We start from the raw sequence: 21,756 nt of genomic DNA on the forward strand, positions 1-21,756 counted from the left end.
CTAGTTTTGAAAATGCTATTGAGAGCCATATTCTTTGATTGTTCTGTTATTCATTTCTGTACATACGCTACTTTTTTTTCTGTTTTGTTAGTTAGTTACTTTGTCACTCACTTTGTTTTGTACTTTCGTAGTTTCTATTCCGCTTTTGCGAATTTCAGTGCTTAAACTATGTTGTATTTACTGATGTATTCTTTTGATGTTGCTAAATATGTTTCCATTGTGACAACCTGTATTTTAACCCCCCTACGATAATGCCGTACAGGCGATGTAGGTATACCGAATAAAAAAAATAAATAAATAAAAAATTTTCGTACCTGCGCCCTCATTCGGTCTTCGCTGCCACCTAGGAGTGGTGCGATTTTTTTTCTTTGAGGGGGTGCAGGACAATTTTTTTTTCATTGGGGGTGCACAACGGCACACCATCCCTGGACACTACATGGTTGGAGGAGGGGGGTGACTTAGGCGGGGGGGGGGAGGGGGGGGCTGTACCCCTTCGCCACCAACTGTCCCCAGAGCCAATGTATAATGGCAAGTGAAACTTCTGACACTGCGTGCTGTGCCGCTCAATTCTGCGGACATGGTTCATTCACGCGATGTTGCAAACATGGCGGCTATGTGCAAAGTTGCCTACACGTCCACTCCGCAACAGGACAGCAACTATAGCTGCCTATTGCCATGCAAAAGACTGGTTAACCCCAGCGGCCTGGGCAGTACAGTTTCCACAATTCGCCGAGGGGCGGCAGAGATGACAGGCCGTAGATGGAAAAGCTCTCGGTCAATATGTTCACACCAGTTTTAGACCTCACTGGCAATCACGCACGAGATTACATGCACGGACTAGACCGACAGTTGTAGTAGCGGAGTTTGGCACCCCCCTTCGGATCCGAAAAATCGGTCGGCAACTGTACTTGGCATGCGCAACTTGAAATGCGTGCCAGAAAGAAAAACTTTCTTTCCTTCATGATAAACTGACACATATTGAAAGTGCATGCACATTTTGGCTTGTGGCCTGGCTCGGTTGGACCGCAGCCAACTTGCCACTGTGACCTTCCCTGAATACACCAATGGCACGATTTGTCCCACCTCTCGTTTTGTGCCGGCAGTGGCAATGGTGACACTGCAGTTGCCGACTACTATTCTATCGCAATACGCGTGTTGTGCACAGGAGTACTGCCAGTCTATAGTGTGCATCTGGTGCTTCATCAGACACGTGGCTCGTGTCTTTCACAGATCGCTGTGGCTGGAGTTAACGGTTTGGTAGACGCATTCGATGGCGAGCAAAGCGCTGCTTTGTGTGACACGCATGATAAGACTCGGTGCACATTGGTTTGTGCACTGCCCATATGTCCTGGTTCACCATTGTCTACTAGTGGATGGGGCAAAGTGCACATAACTTGTGGTTGATCCTGTGCCACATGTCGGCACTAGCCGCAAACGGACCGTCAAAATCCACAGAACACCCTTAGCGATCGGCCACGTCGGAGACATCATGCTTGCATTTCTTTTGCATAGATGTGATCTCAAGCATTTTTTTTCCACACGCGACTTCTTTATAATGAGTTTTCCATGTGACTAAGTAAATCAAACATTTCTTGCCACCATCAGTGTGTAATGCATGCATATACGCCTTTAACGAATATCAGATTTGATGAAGTTCAACTGGAGTTCTGTATGTGTATTGTGTTTAGGAGCAACACATAAAAAAAAGCTGCCATAGTGCTGTTCTGGTTGACCATAGATGATGTCGTAGACGGCAGCAATACATTCTAATGCCTATAACTCACAAATTACAATAATGTAGAAGTCGTACAGTTACTTGAGTGAAGGATGAGCACTTGGAGGTTTTTCTTCGCATCCATATTTCATCACAGCAAGGTAGATTAACACTAACGGAGGAAGACATCGCAGGTTATAAAAGTAGAAACCACATTTTATTCCACGCAAGAGAAGCTGCCTCAAAAAAAGCGACAAAAGATACATTTCTTAGAAAGAGTAAAAAAAGAAGCAAGCAATGAGTGCGGCAAATAAATAAGCTATGGACAAACACATTACACCTGAAATTTCACGGGGAAAAGAAAAAAAGAGAAACAGCAGTAGTATCTTGCAGCCGGGCAGACATCTCTAACACACGTGCCGATTCTTTTCAGTGTCGCCAAGCATTTACGAGAGACCCATTAGCTGACCCTGGCAGAGAAGGATCTATGGCTGTTAGCTGTGCTGCTGCTAACTTGACTGGAATGCCCAAGCAGCTATAGCGCACACAAAAATTCAGCAAAGTGCTCATCTCTAACACCAGTGTCACATGACCAAGCTTAAAGACTAACTGCAATGAAATTTCGCTTGGACTGAAGTGGTCATAAATGAGTACACATATATGCTTTTAAAGCAGTCTTGGCAAATCTGCGCGGCTGACAGTTGTATACTTTCCCGATTACCAGCCTTTAAATAGCACCAAAGCAGATGACGTGTGCACCAGACCATGGCCTCCGTGATCCTCGACTGGCCAGGGGCACCATCCGATCTGCTCAGGCGTCGTGCTGGTTCTAATATGTTCCGAATTGGCATAATTTTCGGTAAGCAGTAATGGCGCAAATCTTTTCCTTCAGTTTTTGTAATAAAAAATATCTGGGTTTTTCACGACGCATCCACCCATATCTCAAATATAATATTTTGCATAGCGGTTGCTCTACGACTGTGCTCTCTGAAACTAGCCTTTTCATGTGGTACAAAATTTCACTGCAGTTAGACTTTAGGCGTTGAACACATAATGCCATCAAGCTTGCCCATGTTAAACAAGTAAGCAACATTATACAGTCGGTGACAAGTCAACAATGCAGAAAGGCTCCTCTCCAACTACTTTTTGCACCCAAAAAAAAAATGGAAAGTAGATTTGTATGTCTTTCATCCCTCCGACATTAGAAAATTCATTTAGGCAACGATAGAGTCCATATACGTATAAAAAGTTATTAGATGTAACAGTAAATTGGAAATTTTGTCGGCCATGCTTCATTTAGGCAAGCATTTCAGGTGCTACGTTGAAAATAGAAATGGTTGGACAATGTCGATTGTAGCAAAGTTAACATTTGTTCGCTCAACCATTCAAAGTATGCATTCTGCTAGTAAGAATCTTATAATCAGCAAAGAGAAACTTCTAACTGCACACTCTCGATGTAGATGTGCATCTTGCCATGGCGCACCACTTGAGCACCACAGTGGCTTTCTTTCAAATGCGCAAATGAAAAAAGATTTATGCAAGAGCTAGAGTGCTGCAAACAACCGACAAAGATGTTTCCAAGTGTGCTCTATGAATCTAATATTGACAATGTGGCCATAAGGTTGCAAAACAGAGAAGGTTGCGCGTTAAGAGTAATTACTTGGATAAGAACGCAAAAAAACGCTGGTAGATTCCCTAGGAGGTTGCTAACAAAAAGTCTGTTTCATGTGCACCGAAGACCTTTCCTTTTATTTCCTCAGCACTTTCTTTGTTGTCAGCTGTAAACGCTGCCGTCAAGGCACACATTTAGCTGCATTCTTGACCCGTCACTGTCTACGTTCTACCGGGGATAACATGTGTCACGTACATGTGCTGTGCACACATCGCCGCGACTTGCCACATGCACAAACAAAGAGTGCGGCGCATATAATGCGGCATTCACATTACCTTGAGCCTGGAAAGATGACAACCTTTTGTTAAGAAGACAAGCTTTCAGAGTGGCATAGTTAAAACGCAAGCACCGGCACTGTTGTACTCGACACATTCATTGCACATCAATCATAAACCCAGCTCACAGGTACGCATGTTCTGTAAGCACATCTATGACGCATGACAGCAGGTAAACAGTCTGCTGGCGAGAGAAACCTTGGCTGTCGTGCGTGTGCTTCTTTATTGGCCCCTGCCATCAGAAATTGTATTCGAATCACACAGGAGACCTATCACAAACATGCTACGAGTGTATGTGACACCGCTCGCTCTACCACATGACATGGTTATAGGACTCCCTGATACAATAAACTTGCAAAGCAAGAGACACAGACTAAAAACACAAGCATCCAAAGCACACAGAAAATGATAAGCGAATGCGTTTCTTTTAAGGCACTCCCTCTGAGACCATTGTTTTCTTTAAGTAAGCAGAAAGTGTGAAGCCTGCACTACGAAAGTCTGGACTAACGAACGGACTGCTTCACACATGCGCAGTCTCTGTCAAAACTTTCAAAGCCGGCACACATGTGACTGGATATCCATCAGGGAGCTTTGCGCCAAGAGTGCCTGTGGAACTTTTGGCGCTCGAAAGTTCCAGAAATCGAGAGGAACACTGCTCCCTGCTCTCATAAGCTTTGGAGCAGCAGACATATTGAACTGAAATGTTGTTGGTTTGGCGACTAGTCTTGTCTGTGGAGTGGCTTTGAAACTTTTGACAAAGACTGTATACAAGCAAGACTTTTGTAGCACAGCCTGTGCGCACACACACACCCGCACTCCGTTTCCTTTGGACAATTCTCATCAGTGCTTATCTAATCGATTTCAACAGACCCATTCCCGTTCTCGAATTGAATGTCCAAGCATATCACAGGATAAGCTGTACTGGAATCTTAAGCCCAACAAGTAAAAAGTATGTATTCAGTTAAAACCAAAGCACCATGCAAATTGGCAGCCACAAACAACCACACATTCCTTTGGCTTTCACAACAAGAGAGCATCGACGAAAGAGACAGAGAGTGCAGCTCAAACAGTTTTACACATCTATCACTTAAGCCCCCTTTCCCCAAACCCCCTTTCACGAAATTCCCGTTCAGTGACCCTAGCCTGATCACTAACTGCATTTAACCGCATCCCAAAAAAAGTGACTTGACTAACAATGGAGCCCAACCATCGTAAGCAGTTTCTCCTCCCAAAGTGCAAATTTTCACACACACATAGAACAAAGTAAAAAAAAAAAAAAACAAAGACAAACTTGGTTCATGAATTAGCCACTAGTGCTCCACGTGGAACTCTAGCTGCTTGAAACTGCGGGGGCCCCTCCCCGAAGATGAAGCTTGTGCCAAAGACCTCATCGAGACAACAAGATTTCCCCGCATCTTTCGCCGAGGCAGTTATTCGGTGGTCATTGCTCGTCGAGAAACCTGAGCACCTCGGAGCACGGTGGGCAAAATGCTCACTCTACTGCTTCGGGGTTGCGCCTCCTCAGCTGTGCACCCTCACCATCGCCGATGTCCTTCTCATCGAGAGTGTCGTCCAGGATCACGTCGTCGTCCTGCGATGCAACGCGTTTGATGCGACGACGTTAAAATTGCACCCAAGTGGCAGCACTTTCGTTCCAATTTTAAAGCAGTACCGACAGCATTTCCAAGCTCTACTTTCCTTTTGAAATTGCTTGAACTCAATAGCCCAGGAAAAGAATACTGGATAGCCTCAGAACGTCCTAAATAATTTACCATGATAGTTTTCCTACGAACCAATTTTGCCTTCATTTCCCCGTAGGTGTTACATGTCACCACGCCATGATGCAGAAGTCTCATTGGAGAACACCACGATGTATATTTTGGCACTCGATCCAGCTCGCTCAGCCATCCGTTGCACCTAGTAGCAGCATAGCTGACAACCGGATGAGCTGGAGTGAGTGCCAAAGATCCTGCGTCACAACATCACGACTCATAACATTTACCAGGGAACAAAACCGAAACTGGTTCGAAGAAAAGCTATTATAGTAAATTAGTTTGGATGTTCTGAGGGTTTCTAGTATTTTTCTTCTTTTTCGTTAAAGCTTCCTTTTAACTTTCTTTTCAGAACATTTTCATTTAATGAAAAGGAAAGGCAAAACATTGTGTCACTACTCCTTTAAAGGAATACTGACAGCAATACCCGGTAAATAGGTACTATACTGACAGCACATTTTCGGCTTGTTCATCATTGTGGCTATCCCACGTGCAAGCACAACCAGAAGAAATGTGCATGTCAGCAAACTGCTTTGTTTCATGACTCATGACATCATGATAATGTCGATGACGCAAATTTGGCTAGAGACAACTTTAGCATTAAAATCTGAGATTTGATGTTTCCCAGTCTCCACACTTCCCAAGTGCAATTCCTTGACCTGCAAGGAACATGTGAAGTTTGTAAAGCTTCAAAATCACAGCGCCATTTCCCAGTAAAAAGACGAGACAACAGAATGGACAAGAGAGCGTGATTGTGTAACAAGACAGCGCGACAAGGCAGCGCTCTGTCTCGTCTAGTCTTGTCTCTACACTAGAAAATAGCACTATGTCGAACCAAGTAGTCCAACGGAAAATTCCAAATTTTGTCAGTACTCCTTTTTAAGTATCTCAAAGAAGGTTTACACTGTGCTAAGCTGCAGTGTACGTTCTATTTCTTGTCTACATTCTACATTCTATTTCTTGTTTTCTGAGCTGCTGTAAGATGATCATAAACAATCAACTAGCCCGAATTTTTACCCCTAGTGAAGACTCAAACACTTGAGCTAGGAGGGACAGCGCAGCGGATGTCTCCGCATTAATTACTTTTCAACTTGAAACCCAAAGCTTGGAATATGCGGGTGCTTTAAAATTCCGCCCCCGTGGAATGCAACAGGGAATCAAGCCCGCAACCTTACACTTCACAGCGGAACACCACAGCCACTGTACCACCGTGAGTGAGTAGAAAGGACATTTAAAGAGGGAATGTCAGAAAGGAAGGTTGGTGGTAATGCCTTGCACGTTTGGTGGGGAATGTGTAGGAAAGGTGTCAGGCAGGTTGCAGCTATACAAAAGCTGTGCATTCCCGCCATCTGAACGCTGCCGTGTGAAGAATGACTGGTACCTTACTCCGGGAGAGTGCTTGTCTAGCGAGGACGGGTGAAGGAAGCAGGAGTGTGCAAATATTCGAAACTTTCGAATTACGAAACGAACATTGTAGGCAGCCAGGTGAAGCCATGATAATTCGCACTCAAATTTTGTTTACTCGTGGCACCAGGCGGTTGGTATAATTAGATACTATTTATGAATGCTGTAGCTGTGTGTTCTTTTTGGACTAAATTTGGATGCTCTTCGTTGCAGGATTACTTGATATAATAGTGGCTGCCATCAGGCCACCATTCGAACTAAAGAAAAATTTTACTTCTCTATGCTCTGCTATTGCCACAGACACCCATCCTTGATTAAATCTCGAAGGTACAGTCAGATCTAACTGGTCCACAAGACTGTCTTGTAATGCATTAGCATTCTTTGGATACCTCACGCATTTTTGGGGGGCTACCGTATTTGAATCAAGGCCAATAGTGTTTTCTTCAAATAATCATATACTACTGAACTCTAGGGTGGGCTTAGATTCAAGGAGTTTATAAAACACGCCAATTTGTAAGCGAAGATGACAAATACGGTGCATATCTAGCGCCATCTAGAAAAGTCAGTATCGCAGCTGCTACTAGCCACTCCAGTAGGCTATTAAAGTACACGAGCGACATTGTCATTTTGACCTGTGCCGCATCGGCGCGGCGTTATCATAATGGCACCAAACGGGTGATGCTACTATAGTGCCGCTTTCCAACGAAGTTGTTGTGCTGGCTACAGAGGCATCGTCAAACGTTCAAGCCGGGTGGGACTTAAAGGGAAGCTGAAAGGTTTTCCAGAAAAAATGAGTGAACATGTGTACGTAATGGTTTTCAACCCTCCGAATTCGAATATCATATCGAAATTGAGCAAAAGAAAGCGCAAATATATTTTATTTCGACGAAAAGTGCAGCAGCGGCCACGCCCAGCTCGCGCGTCTCGTTTCCGCCTGTGATTGGTCGGGCGACCCGTGACGTCAACTTTAGCGACCGGCCGCTGCCGCTCCACATGAAGCGCGGTGCCAGGTAGTTTACTTGGTGCCGTAATAGAAATTTCAGAGGTAATAGAAAATTTAGAGAGACTGCGTTTTTCTGAAGAGTTCGGCGTTGCTCCCTACATGTACGAGCCGATTGCAAAGAGCCGGCCTCTCGAAGAAGCAAACGATGCTGGTGCGAGCAGTGCTTTCGACGAGAACGAAACCGAAGTCTTGGGATCTCCTCGTGTTGGAAATGCTCTTTGGTGAGTATGTTTTTTGCAAAGCGATCTAGTGATCTCGCCGATCTTTCGCCGATCTAGTGAGCTCGTTTCCGGTCAAACAACTGCAGTGTTGTGTTCCTGCATGCCTCCTCGTGGAACGTAAGCGGGGATGCGATCGTCGGCATTTGTGCGCTGTCCAAAGCTGTCGGCAACCTACAAAGACGGTTCAAACGCGTGAAAAGCTTCCCGGTTCATGCAGTACGTGTAGTGACCTTCATCTGTGCGCCATCCGCACACTACTCGTAACCGAAGTCGTAAAGGCGGCGAATTCCGTCGGCTACGTGAGACGGTCGGTTTCTCGCTGTGCGCGAGAGACGGGGGGAGCGTAGCGTCCTGGCGTGCGCCGGCTTTCCAGCACATGCAAACTCTACATTTGCACTGCGTTATGGTAGCTGCGTGCAGGCTGTTTTACAACACACGTGCAAATAGAAAATTCGCGGCGCTTTGCGACGAAACCTGCGTCGAGGGCGGGAAATCAACATGCACCTTCCGTTCAGCGTGCTAACATGAAGGAGCTCGCAGTAAATCAAAATCCAGGTTTTGGCGAGTTCGTGTATTCATAAGGCCTTCCAACACCAGTTATCATCAGTCAGTCCGCACTCGTGCCGTCTTTGTTTTCGTTGCTCCGATCTTTTCACGCTGCGTTTAGAAAGTCTGCTAGTGGAAATTCTGGTGATAATCGTCGTCACGGAAGTGGTTGGAGCACAGCAGTGTTGTTCTTGAGGGCTTGAAATTCTTTCGCTTTACAGCAGCCTCCCACTTCCTTAAAAGCTTCTTGTCTTGTGGGAAGCAATGGAAGACAACATCGTCGCGGCCGCTGGTGTTCGTGCAACCGTAGGCTGCACAGAAAGACTGCATGATCGGCCCACCACATCAGTTGATGCTGCGCACGTTGACCACCACTCTACATACACACAGACGCACCAACAAAGAAATGCAGGGTCGATCGAAGCAGATTACGACGGCACGCACGCAGAAACAAGCACCGGCAGGCGCGGTCGCGCAGGCTGCGAAGGAGCAAAACACTAAAGTTGACGTCACAACACCGCAGTTTCCGGTCTCCGCTCGCATCGTCAGCGTCAGCAGCAGCGCGCGGCATTCGACGGGGGGCGGAGCTATTGCGCAATTTCAACCGACGATTACGTCGCTCCTATTTGAAAAAAAAACCCCAAATTTGACCTACATGGTTTATAAGGTTCCCGCATCCGTATATGAGCGTCTTATTGAATTCGACAGACTCTTCAGCTTCCCTTTAAGCGTCGATGAGAAAAACGTCCTCCATTTGAGGGGGCAACGGGAGATGCTCGTTGGCGCGGGTACTGTAGACGTGGGACTGGGTAGGCAGCGCTGTTCTTTGAAGCCAATTTGGAGTAATGGGTGCCTGCCACTCAGACTGTGCTAATCTTCAATGAACCTCTGATGCTAACTTGGGTCACCAAGTATGCGCCGGTAGGTGTGTGCCAGTGGGAATGTTCCACTGGGAATGTTAAACTGGAAATGCTCCACTGGAAATGTGCCAGTGGGAACGTGCCACTCTAGAATGACGAAAAAGACCCCTCACATTTGTCCGCCGCTGAGCGGAATCTCACTCGCTTCACAAGGGTTCCTCAAGGACAACAACCCGACCCATCAGCAGTCTGTGGCACAAATGCACTGGACCATATGCAGCTTTTCAATGAACGACTTTTACAACGACACTTCAGCAGGTTGCTCCACGAATGCCACAGGTATATGCCACTCCTCAGTGAACCTCTCCCCAAGTTAGGTTACCAACTGTGCGCCACTGGGTGTTACGAAAAAAGAGGGAACAGGTCTTGGCTTTCGCACGGCACGCTCGTCTCGGAGGCCATGCACGGACTTCTTGCCAGTGTCACTAGATGGCGCAATGTGTCCAGAAAGAAGTGTGACCAAGGAGCATGGTTGCCGCACAACGCGTTTCTCAACATTCACACGCAGCGGCACACACTGCGTTTCAGAGTTTTGGAGGCCACGCGAAAGCTTTGCTGCTACGGTGCTAGATGGCACAGAGAGTTCTTAGGGAATCGCAAACAAAGGGTCCCACTGCAGTACATGTCTCGCACATAAAGCTCGTTTCAATGGTGTTACGATCAGTCAGCAGGGGTAGTGACTTTCTAGCCTCTCCTACACCACTGAGATGAATTGCTTCGTGAAGCTAACAATGCACCCCCCTCGGACAGATCTGCGGAGCAAGCAAGGTGAGACACATTTGGCGGCATGAGTTGGTTGGTTCACTGCCGCAGTCACGGACAACGTAGATATTGTAAATAAACCCAGTACTCCTCGTTCTCTATGAGAGCAAGTTCCTCCCTTCGACAACGTCCTTAGCGTGGATGAGTCAGACAACAGCGTGGGCCAGCTACCCCTTTTTACATGCCTGAACCCAGCTTTTACAATGTTGGCAGTATGTTGTGTTGCTATGTTGATCCAGTGCTAACGCATTACTGTCGACAGTCATTGTGAGATGGGTTCTGCCCCAATTATTTGGGTCATCATGGATGCTTTGATAATCCTGAGTACACAAACAAGGTGCTTACCATTTCCTTACGCTCCATTTGTAGTTTGGTAAACTATACTTCATTATGTGAAATGGGATGACAGAAGCTTACTAATGTTTTGAAGAAAATGGGTAAAGATTGTTTTATATTCACGGTGAAAAAGCCCGCTCACTATGTCAAAGTACCGTATTTACACGATTGTAAGTCGACCCCTTTTTTAAAATTTGAAAGTCTGAAGTTGGGGGGTCGACTTACAATCGAAACCAAAACATGGCCCCGCCCAAAAAAGCGATACATACAGAGCTACAACGTAGTTACAATTTTATGTTTGCTCTATGGCCCTACCCGTATCTTTTTGCTATCCCGCGTGTTTGTTCGCTTTTCGGAAGGGTTTTTCAACATTTTTGAGAGTCTTATTACAGTGCATGCAACACTCATGGGGGGGTGTCGATAGTTGATGGAAGCGCCGCTGTTCCCATTTGCGGCGGCACCCTCAGAACGGCGGCGCCTGCGGGGGGTATCGGTAGTTCATGGAAGAGCAGACGCCGCTCGCGGGTTTCTCTTTCTCTGTTTAAAGGCATTGGAATTGGATTAACCAACTTTTTGACGCGTTCCACTTGACTGCCGGCTGCGTGCTACTTCTATGCTTCCCCAGTCGTCGTGAGTGCTGCAGGCCCACAAATCGTTCGGCACTCGTTCACAGCAGCGTTCAAGGCGGCTGCCATCCTTTACGCCGAAGAAACAAATCACTGCGCAGCGGGCCGCAATTTCGATGTTTCTAAACGGGGGGTGCGAGAGTGGCGACTGCAGCGAAGCGAAATTTTCACCCTGTAACGGCAAGCGACAAATTTCCCACGTGCCGAAGTCTGGAAGCTTTTCGGAGCTGTAGGCTAAGCTTGCGGCGTACGTCGCTGAAATGCGTGATCGGTCCCTGCCATTGAAGTGCGACGTGGTCATGAAACAAGCCCGGACCTTCGCCTTAATTTTAAGGTTCTGCTCCGCCGTGAGTACAACGAGTGGCTGGCGGCAGAAGACTGCGAAATTACGCCAACCGGACCTCTCAGAAGAGCCTCCGTGATGGCTGCGTGTGGTTGGGTGCATTTGGCGTGGGCTGCTGTTCTGCAAGATGCCCTGGTGCGGTCGTTTGCCAAATTTGAAATTTCGCTGGACCACGACGTGCTGTGGGACCGCAGCAACGATGACGATGGCAGCATTAGTGAAGACGAGTAGTCGAGTGACCATGTCAGCTACTAATAAATTTTCGTTATCGAGTGCGCCCTCGGGTATGCTCTCTTATTTTTTTTTTTTTCTGGTCAAGCGATATGGGGGGTCGACTTACATTCGAGTCGACTTACAATCGTGTAAATACGGTACTTGATTAACTTTTTAGTCGTTCCAGTTTTAAAAGCTAGTATCCACACATGGAGGCCTTTAGAATACTCTTGCTTTCTCCACCGATACTCTGCAGCACGGCGGCATGAAGGTTATATTAGGAAGGTTAGGTTGAGTCGTGCATGAAGAAGTGATCCAAACAAAGAAAGGTATCAGTATTTAGGCCTAAAGTGCTACAATGCATTCACCAATTAAAAGGAAGACAAGGGCAGCTCTGAACATCAAAGCCAAGCTTTCACTCACAGACTTGTTGCCGCCTTCAGACTCGCTTTCGCCCTCTTCCTCTTCATTGTCAGACTCTGACTTCTTCACAGGTTTGTACGTGGGCAGTTTTGCTGGGAATACTGTGTCTATGATGCATACAATCAACTGCAAATAATAATAAAAAGAAAGGCAGATGCAACATACTTTGATGAATCTATGTTACAAAAAGCTTTCTAGAAACATTTCGGTTAACTGCTGCGCAAAAGATCACCAGATGTGTGAAGTTTAATTTCCCCGCATCGGTTTGGTGAGAGCCGATCGAGTTCAAGGTGGATGAGAAACCGATCAAGCAGACGTTCTTGTCAGCTTGAAGGCAGATATTTGTTGCAGTATGGATAGTTAGGTACCATTTTCTTTTCATTGTGTAGTACTTTAGAAAACAGAGCTGGTCCCGAGCACATTCATAGGGTCCGTAATAGCTATACATGTGTTGTGTGCTTTGCGACTGCTCCATTCTCTACTCGGTGAGAAACACCCACACCCATGCAGAACCCCGGGGAGTAACGCAAAGAAAACTTTGCAAAAAAAAAAAATTGCAAAAATGTTGTTAATCTGACACACTCCCCTTAGTCAACAGCTTGCGATGCACAAAGAATGCAGAGCTAATGCTGGAGCATTCAAGTGTCTGAGCCTCAAGCACAATTGATTTCTCGCATTAACAGGGCTATATCTTGTAGCCACTCTTTTCCATCAATTCTATTCAAAGCCTCATTAATAATTCGAACAATCATTCATAATTAACTTGTACACTATGACTGAAAAAAAAAAATTCCTCTTACACTTTCCTTGACTTCATACTGTTGTTACAAAATAATAATGAGCCTCTCACTTTACCACCCGATTCTTTTTGCTGGAACACAGCAATACACAGGTTATTAAGAAGTCGAAAGATGTCAGAACATGGTTTGACATCTTGTTTTGCAGAGAAGCAAGTAGTTAGTGGCTACCTAAGATTGCTGTGGCAAACACACTGCTGTCCAACTTAAAGAGAAAAAGAAAAAGCACTAATTTCCTTTGCAAGATGTCAACAAAGCCACTCTTACCACAGGACGAGGAATGGCAAGTCAGAAAAGACAAGAGAACGACACAGGTGATGGTGCCATTTCGGATTTCTTGCACCAACTTGCCGCAACACCATTGATTTTGACAGCGACTTCTCGGGTCAACACAATTTTTTTTGCTAAAGTTAAACTAAATTGCATTTTAGAAGAGTCAAAGACTCAAGTTAGCAAGCTTTAAGAATTTGTAGTTAACTAATATGGCCCAAATACAGAATATACATGTAAGCGTGATGTCACACTGACATACTGACACTGAGGCCTCTAATATTCAACCCATTACTGCAATATTAATGAATACAGAGTTTTGAAAATATACTCTATCAGCATAAATTGATCTGTTGTTTCTCTTTAGTGTCACTTTAAACTCACTTCTGTGTTGTCAAGGCAGAGGCAACTTCTTTCAATGACAGTGTTTGGTGGCAACTACAAACAGCTTTGGAGTAGCGTTCTGCGCACGCTTACACATGTTAAGCGCAAGCCCTTTGCCTGCTCCTTGAAGACAGTCTAATGCACAGAAATGAGAATGTCAAGAAAGCATTAAGAGACAAAGCGCTGTCCGGTGCCTCATGCCAGACCGGTCCAAGCCAAATTACTCCGTTAACGACCATCCGGTCGGGTCTATGCTGGCTTACGAATGCTGGCTATTAGGCCTACGAGTGCCAGGAGCGCCTAGTGATTTCAGGAACCCAACGATTTGAGGAAGTGGGCACGTTAAGCACCCGTAACTTGCAATGCAGGCAAATCCAGAGGAAGCGAAAGCTTATTTCACCATTCGTTGACAATGAACAATTGTAATAATACTGCCATAGAGACAACTGGCACTGAAGCAGGAGACATGGGTTCCGCCACGCTTGATGTTATCCAACAGCGTACATAAACATTATGTGCGTCAAACTTCCCAAATAGCGCACGCATGCCAAAGAAAGCTGGTAGTGTGCAGATCGAGCACAGGAGGACAACATTATTTCTTAACATTCGTAACATGCTTACACCTGCTGGCCAATGCTATTCTAAAGCTGTCTTACGATTCGTAGCGCAGAGACAGACAGGGCTGGCAGGTGCAGCGTGGTTTCGTGGGTGGAGCTTGTGCCAAATTTCTAGGTTGTCACCCAGTACAGTTTGGGCATCTTTCTCCACCGATACTGAATGACACTTATGCCAGAAAAGAAGTGGTGTCTCTTACCAGACCCAGGACAGCACCAATGATGATTGTTCCCAGGGCAAAGAGTATGTACGAGCCCCAGTATGGGATGCCGTAGTAGTCAACCAACGTTGTGTGCAGGGCCTACATGAGAATGAGAGCTTACTAAAATGTGACACAGCTGTTGCTAAGCACAAGTACAGCACATGGCAAAACGTAGTGTCGGCGGTAAAACGCGGCACAGGAGCATCGTAGTAGGCAGCTTATTTTACCGCAGAACACATAGAAAAGTTGATGGTGCAACAGCTGCTTCTTATTATATCCGATATAATGTTAATGCCGGCATTGTTATCAGTGGAGTTGGCTGTACCTCCAACTACAGATTATGCATGCTTTATTTCTTTGAAGAAGCCAAACGCGACAGTCAACTACTCTTATTTATAAAAGCAATGACATGATATTTTCTTAGTTTTCTATTTCTTTTTCTTGCATTCGATTAAGGTACTGCCGCTATGAACACTAAAAAAAAAATAAGGAAAGGGAACACTGGCAAGCTCCAGGATGCCCTAAAAATGCACTATTAACAGTTTTTCCACAAACCAGTTTTTTGTTTTATTTTTCCCCGGGAGGTGGTCACATAGTTGTAGGACATTGCGAAGCTTTGACACTCGCTCCGGCTTGCTCAGTCATCTGCTATAGTGCTATTCACCATGCTCCTCAATGTAGAAATGTAACAGACCCCACAACACATGAACCTCAAAATGTTGCGATGCCCACCTCCCACCTGGTTTCTGACGAGTTTGCATGAAACTATGCCAGGAACCACAAATGGGATGCCTGCCCAAGGAATGCGGCACTTGGGATCGATTGATTAATCTATTTCTTCGGTTTGATTTCCCAAGGCAATACTAGGGCAATTAGAGATGTCGTTAAAGGCTCTGGATTACAACTTTACCCGTCGTGGTCGCTCAGTGGCTATGGTGTTGGGCTGCTGAGCACGAGGTTGCGGGATTGAATCCTGGCCACGGTGGCCGCATTTTGATGGGGGCGAAATGCGAAAACACCCGTGTACTTGGATTTAGGTGCACGTTTAAGAACCCCAGGTAGTCGAAATTTCCGGAGTCCTCCAATACGGCATGCCTCATAATCAGAAAGTGGTTTTGGCACGTAAAACCCCATAATAATAATGCATTACAACTTTGACCAGATGGGTTGCTTTAATGTTAACTTGAGCCAAGTACATGAGCGTTTTAGCATTATGCAACTAATAAAAATGCAACCAAACGTGGCTGGGCATGAAGCCCACAACCTTGTGTCCAGCAGCACAACACCCAAGAGCCCATGAGTCACTACGGCGGGTGCATCACACTTGTGGTGGAAAGCCACAGACTACACACACACGGAGCGCCAGCTTTAGACTGAAAGATGTGGTAGTGGGGGTGGAAACTGAGCAACTAGCAAGGAGTACATTGCACAGCTGTAGCCATGCGACTTCCTTTAAGTCATTAGGTGCCTAGCAAAAATTATGCAAATGCTATTCTGGCAGCATACATTATCAGCTATCTCACTTCCTTGTTGGCAGACAGAACAATGAGCAGGATGCAAGAAACGGAGAAGCCACATTTTCTTGAATCCAAGTGCTCCCTCTTATATCATGACCCACGGAGACGACAGTGGGATTTTTTCACTCAAACGCAAAATCATTTTTGGATGCTACAGACTGTACTCAGTGACACATCCAAAAGCATACAAAATAGATGCATTATGCACCGACCTGAGGTATACCACTAATTTGCGAGTACGACTTTTGTAGAACCCTCAAATATTGTTAAATGATTTCACGTGAGTTTTGAGGTATCACATTTACCCACGTCTGGTATTATAACAGGTGGAGTTTGCGGAAGTTTGATAGTATGTGTTTTTGGTGCACAGTTAGATTTCAAAACATTGCACTTCAATTGTTTTTTAGGTTTGCAAATTTTTAGCAAATCTGAAAAACAAGTGAGGCCCTAATAAAGGTTCGGCTTCCTGGAGTAAGTAGAATTTGCCTCTCTTTTTTTATTTTTTTATCCAAATCCAGGTGAGCAGTTGCATAATAAAAGCATTTATGTATTGCGCATGTATTTTATCACAAAATGTTGGCCCCAAGTTAAAGCCTTGTTTTGAATGCTGCCCAGTAAAGTAGTAGTGTGCAAATTTCGATACGACTTCAGTTTTTGGTCTCTAGTGCCCTAAGAGTAGAGGGACTGCTTTGATGCTATACATGGTAAATCAGGCTACATGCCAGTACATACCCTCAAACTCATGGATAACTTGAAGAACTGAGCCACCATGGACATCCTAGAGGAAAGAAAGAATGCAAATAGGTCAGGTTCAGTCGGGCTAAAAATACGCCCCCTATTTCTGTAATTCTGCTGAACTGCAAGCTCGCCCGCCTTGTGCTCACACCAACGGCACATTTGACTGATCCATTCAGAGCACGAAAATTGTGCTATGAAAGTGCTATGAAAATTGAGTGTTGTGAATGTTGGCAAGGCTAGCTCACCACTCACACCAAGTTTGGGCACTGCAAGGACAAGCGTGTCACAGAGATCACACGCTGACGATTTCTGTTTGCAATGTATGAAACCCCTGCGTGGTGCATTGCATCACTGCATGGCATGAAAACGGCAGAAAGTACGCGGCAAACAAAGGGCCGCGCACCCTTCCTCTCAAGACACCCTCCCTTGCTGCGAGAGATTCAACGTCAGGCGCAAGGACACCTCTACATCAGATGCACTGCTTGCGTTTTCACAGGTTATGGCATGCGAGTATGGTAAATCATCGAAACGCAGAATGCACTGGAGTCACTATGAAGTGCGCTTTGCAGCATGGAAAAAAGAAGAAAGAAGAAATAAAAGGACCAACGAGGCGGCTTTCATGAGGTAAATGTGATGAGGCTACATGGCTCTGGTATGAGAGGAGACAGGCAAAGAATGTGACTCATAATCAAAGGGGGAGAGAGTCTACTTTGGCAGAGAAGTTGCCTCCAAGCAGCATAATGCTGCGACATTTACCTGTAATAACAAACCAATTTGAAAAATGCTTGCAGTAGAGCACTCCCATCACTGCGTCCTGCAACATCCTGTGTATAACCAAAACCTCTAAGGGAGCCTGGCGAGGAGTCCTTTAAAGCTGCATTATGAGAACAAGCAAATCTACCTAAGTGGTTTATTAGAGTCAATTATTGCCAATAAAACCCGCTTATGCACACAGGAGAGCTTAATTGCTGTCTCAAACAGACTTTGGCGGCAGTGCCAGAGCACCCCAAAACGGCCAGTCAAATGTGCCATACGAAAGGTACGAACATGGGTGTGAGAACAAGGCCACCCAGCATGATACTACAAACACTTTATGTGCAAATGAGGGAAACTGAAATGCAGCAGCATAGTCAGGAACCCAATTTTTGTGGCTGTTTCTAAAGTTGCACAGCAACAGTGGTGTAGCTAGGTCGTCTGGCACCCGAGGCCCACAGGGCCCACAAATTTAAAACATAGAAGCGAGCACAGGCACTTTTGAATAACATCTGTCTGGCTTGTGTCTAGCAAAAATATTGCATCTGTGGAGGTTTAAACAACCAGTACACGAACACTTGATGTGTGAAAGCACACGACTTGCTTCAACAAATTCAAAACACAGAAGTTTTTATAGGTATAGCATGAATAATATTCACTGCTGGCTTGTTTACGTAAGTGTCTGCAACCAAGCTGATACAGATGTGTGAACAAGTGCATTTGTCTGGCCCGTGTCTAGCACAAAAAAATGCATCTGTGGAATTTCAAACAATAGGTTCATGGGCCCATGAAGTGCAAATGTGCACGACTTGCTTCGACGAATTCAACATGTAATCACAGGCATAGAATGAATGCTTCTCACTGCCTTGCTTAAAGAGTCTGCAACTAAGCTAATACAGATGGGCGGCCTGTGTGGCCGGCGTCTAGCACAATACACTGGATCCGAGGTGGCTCAAACAATCGCTTCACAAACACTTGCACGAAGTTTCAGAACACAAAGGACTCACTGTATGGACTGGGGACTCTTCCAGGTAGAGACTGGATCTATGCTCTGCCATTTTTTCTCTTCGATGAAGTTGATGAACGACTCCTTGTCCCTGGTGCCGCGGTACTGCCTGAACTCGCCGTCTTTGACACTACACAAAAAATCAGACAAACATGTGCGATGCGAGTCACAATGGATCCTTCTCATTCGCAAGTGTGCTTCTATGCAACGCGCAGTCGCCCTATTTGCCGAGCTAATGGCTGCGCCAGTCATTGTTCAAGTGAACATGATGTGCAAGCTGAGCTTGCAGACGCTCTCCTCCTGTTTGCATGGTTTCATCACGAGAGGCACGCATACATTTTCCATGACAAAGAAGCGACCTGTGCTTGTAGACGCTAGTTGCAAGAAATGACTGTGGTGCCATTAGTTGGGCATACAGCCTCGCAGGTAGGCTAGCCTTACAGTTATAAGAGTGTATATGTGTGAGATTTGTGCGTGACGAAGTGCAGTAAGCATTGTACAACCTCCATCACGGCTGTCTAGAGCGTTATAGCCTTGCACTGTGCATAAAAAAGAAGCACAATCTCACAGAAATCTCTGGGTTCAAGATGAGGTACTGAAGGAAGCGTAGTCAGCAGGTTCACATGGACATCCTTGAGCTCTGCCACCATCTATGAAACCCTGAATATGCTCTCGAATACATTTATTCGCTCAGCCGCAAAGTATTCCGGCACTCTAGATAGAAATGACACGGGCTGTACAGCAAATTTTGTTAGAAAAATATGTGCAGCTCAACTACGAAACGAGCTCTGCCAGGCTCTTTGCAAAAGGGCTGCCAAGTGTTACGTAAACTCGTCAGGACGAATACACGACGTAGGCCGCAAGACTATTTTGCGTTGCATGAGTTTGACTGAGCAAAACCACTCCGACTCACTGATAGATGGTCGGCAGTGCTGTCACCATGAATCTCCCGCTCAGACCTGCAATTGGAGAAACCATTTCCTTCCCGTCAGTTGCACGCCGCAAAACGACATCGAAAGTGCAATATGATCCCGACGGCAAACGAGCCGTTGCCCGCACGTTTGGTTCGTCATCGCTCGGTTCACCTGGGTTCGTGGTGACGTCGACGTGGGCGACTTTGACGCCCAGGTCTTTGCTCCACTTCGAGAAGTCGTTCCAGACAGGCCCGAGCGCTTTGCACGCCGGGCACCACGGCGCGAAGCTGGAAAGATAACGAACAACGCAAGAAATTTACCATGTCTCGTGTGACAAACAATTGGGGACAGATCTTGCACCGAGTCGCACCATCGGTGCTTTTGAAACACGACACGCAAGTGACGATGCAAGCGAAATGAAGGCCTACGGAGACGCCAGAGAGGAGGGAGCAGGGTGTTCGCGTACGTGAGCGGGTCGAAGCGTCGCCGATAACGCGCAGTTTTAATGAAGAGAATACGCGATTAGCGTTGAGAAAAGAAAACCCCGCCCAGGAACAACAGGGGAGCCGGTCGTCAGATGTTCTTGCGATAAAACGAAGGCGAAAAAAGTTTGGAGCTGCGGCTCACTCACAATTCGACCATCCATTCCCCTTCGAGAAGCTGACTCCACGAGTTCTCGTCGAGCTCGACAAGTTCGCCGAGCGCGCGGACGTGGGCGCTCGATGCTAGAAACACCACGGCGAGCAACACCGACGGCGCTATCATGATCGCCATTTTCAACCACGAGCGCGATGAGAGGAGTGCCTCTCGTAGCGGTACAGAGGCGTCGCCACATGTCCTGACGGGTTGCGCCATCTATCACACGTTAACAGAGATGAGAAAACAGCAGCGGGGACCTCTGGTGGTGGTGGTGTACAACGTAGTAGTGCAAATCTCGGAGGACCTGAGCGCGGTGTTTGAAAACTCCTAACGTTTCTGAGCAACATATTTTAGGCGGCTTTGTGACATCGAAGCGTGCACGAGAGCACTGCACAGGCTCGGGCTTGTCCGAAAGTATGGCTCGGCCCGGGGGCAGGGCTCGGGTTGGGTAAGCCATAGAGTTTCGTACAATATTGTATGAAACTCTATGGGGTAAGCCAGTTTAGACGCGCGCCCGGGATTTACTTGTGCGAGTGCTTCAGTCGGGCCCGGCTATGGTGTTTGCAACTTCGCAAGACTGTCGACTGTGAAAACTGTAGTCCGTACAGAATTTTGGATCAGTGGCATCTATGGGCCTATATACGGAAAAGCCGGAGCAGGCAGGTCACGGCAGTCCGGCTTCCCCCGTTTTGGGGCAAAATTGATACCAGCGGCCACCCGCGCATTTTCCCGTCTTCGCGACACTGGGAGACTCGGGTCAACATCATTAAAGAACCCGCATTCTTTCATGAGAGCTTCGCGTTTATACATGAGAGACGGACGACCAGTTTTTCTAATGCAAGTGGCGAGGTCATGTGACAGCGTCCTGTTCGACAGCAGGGGGAAGCGCATCAGCCAGATGGGAAGTCGTGGGCACTGTAGTCTTGTAATCGTTACTTCAATTTTTCTAGAGTACCATTTGTTATTCCAAGGAAAACTGAGAAGCGGGAATTCATATGTTGGTAATTTGCGTAAATCTAAGACGATTACCAATAATAAAGCCTGAAATATAGGCGTGAAGACAGGTAGCGGAATCGAAAAAGACCAATTTAGATGGGATGATACAATGCCCACACCTGCCTTTTCTTCACAGACGAAAGCACCGATTGCTATAACAGTCTTTGTATCCAGGTGTGAAAGGTGGTCTTCCAGAATATTATTCAGATATTGATAGGTAAGAGTTTAGCATTGTTTGGAAAAACATCGTCAAATTCCCTAGCTTTGCCGCAGCAAGCACATGCTTCTTCTATCTCGCTTTATAAGTGCGTGTTCTAAGGCATCCGGATCTCGCTTCTAAAAGTAATGAACTTTGCTTTGAGTTATCATAAACTGTTTCTTTCCTGATTTAGTTTTTTTTTTCTTTTTGAGTAGTTACCATGGCCGGTTTGTTTTCCATTGCCGCACACCCATGAGATTATCTCAGCCTCTTTGACTTTCCGTTTGACATTCTTTGCTGCCATGCTGCTCACCCTACAGGCCGCATACTTGCTTAAGCTTCCTAGCTCTTTTCCTCCACAGTGAATCAATCTTTTTCCCGTACAAATACATGAACACTCTCCCAGCCCGTTTGCTTTCTTCCATATATTCCTCGGTCGTTCTTCATAATCAATTTTACTGTGAGCTTCTCTCACTTCATAACATGTCCACCCCAT

The 21,756-nt window shown here is 46.1% G+C and overlaps 1 protein-coding gene across 1 annotated transcript; it reads right to left on the reverse strand.

Moving 5' to 3' along the window:
• Positions 1–1,909: 1,909 nt before the first annotated feature.
• LOC135896397 (thioredoxin-related transmembrane protein 1) lies at positions 1,910–20,235 on the reverse strand. The gene is made up of 8 exons (XM_065424779.2): positions 20,058–20,235; positions 19,598–19,713; positions 19,426–19,471; positions 18,514–18,642; positions 16,748–16,793; positions 14,496–14,597; positions 12,231–12,356; positions 1,910–5,252 (listed from the first exon to the last, which is right to left on the reverse strand). The coding sequence occupies exons 1-8, from the start codon at positions 20,198–20,200 to the stop codon at positions 5,154–5,156; spliced, it is 807 nt and encodes a 268-aa protein (XP_065280851.1). The 5' UTR covers positions 20,201–20,235; the 3' UTR covers positions 1,910–5,153.
• Positions 20,236–21,756: the final 1,521 nt, after the last annotated feature.

The sequence above is a fragment of the Dermacentor albipictus genome, chromosome 7 (genome assembly GCF_038994185.2).
Source record: "Dermacentor albipictus isolate Rhodes 1998 colony chromosome 7, USDA_Dalb.pri_finalv2, whole genome shotgun sequence".
Classification (NCBI taxonomy): domain Eukaryota; kingdom Metazoa; phylum Arthropoda; class Arachnida; order Ixodida; family Ixodidae; genus Dermacentor; species Dermacentor albipictus.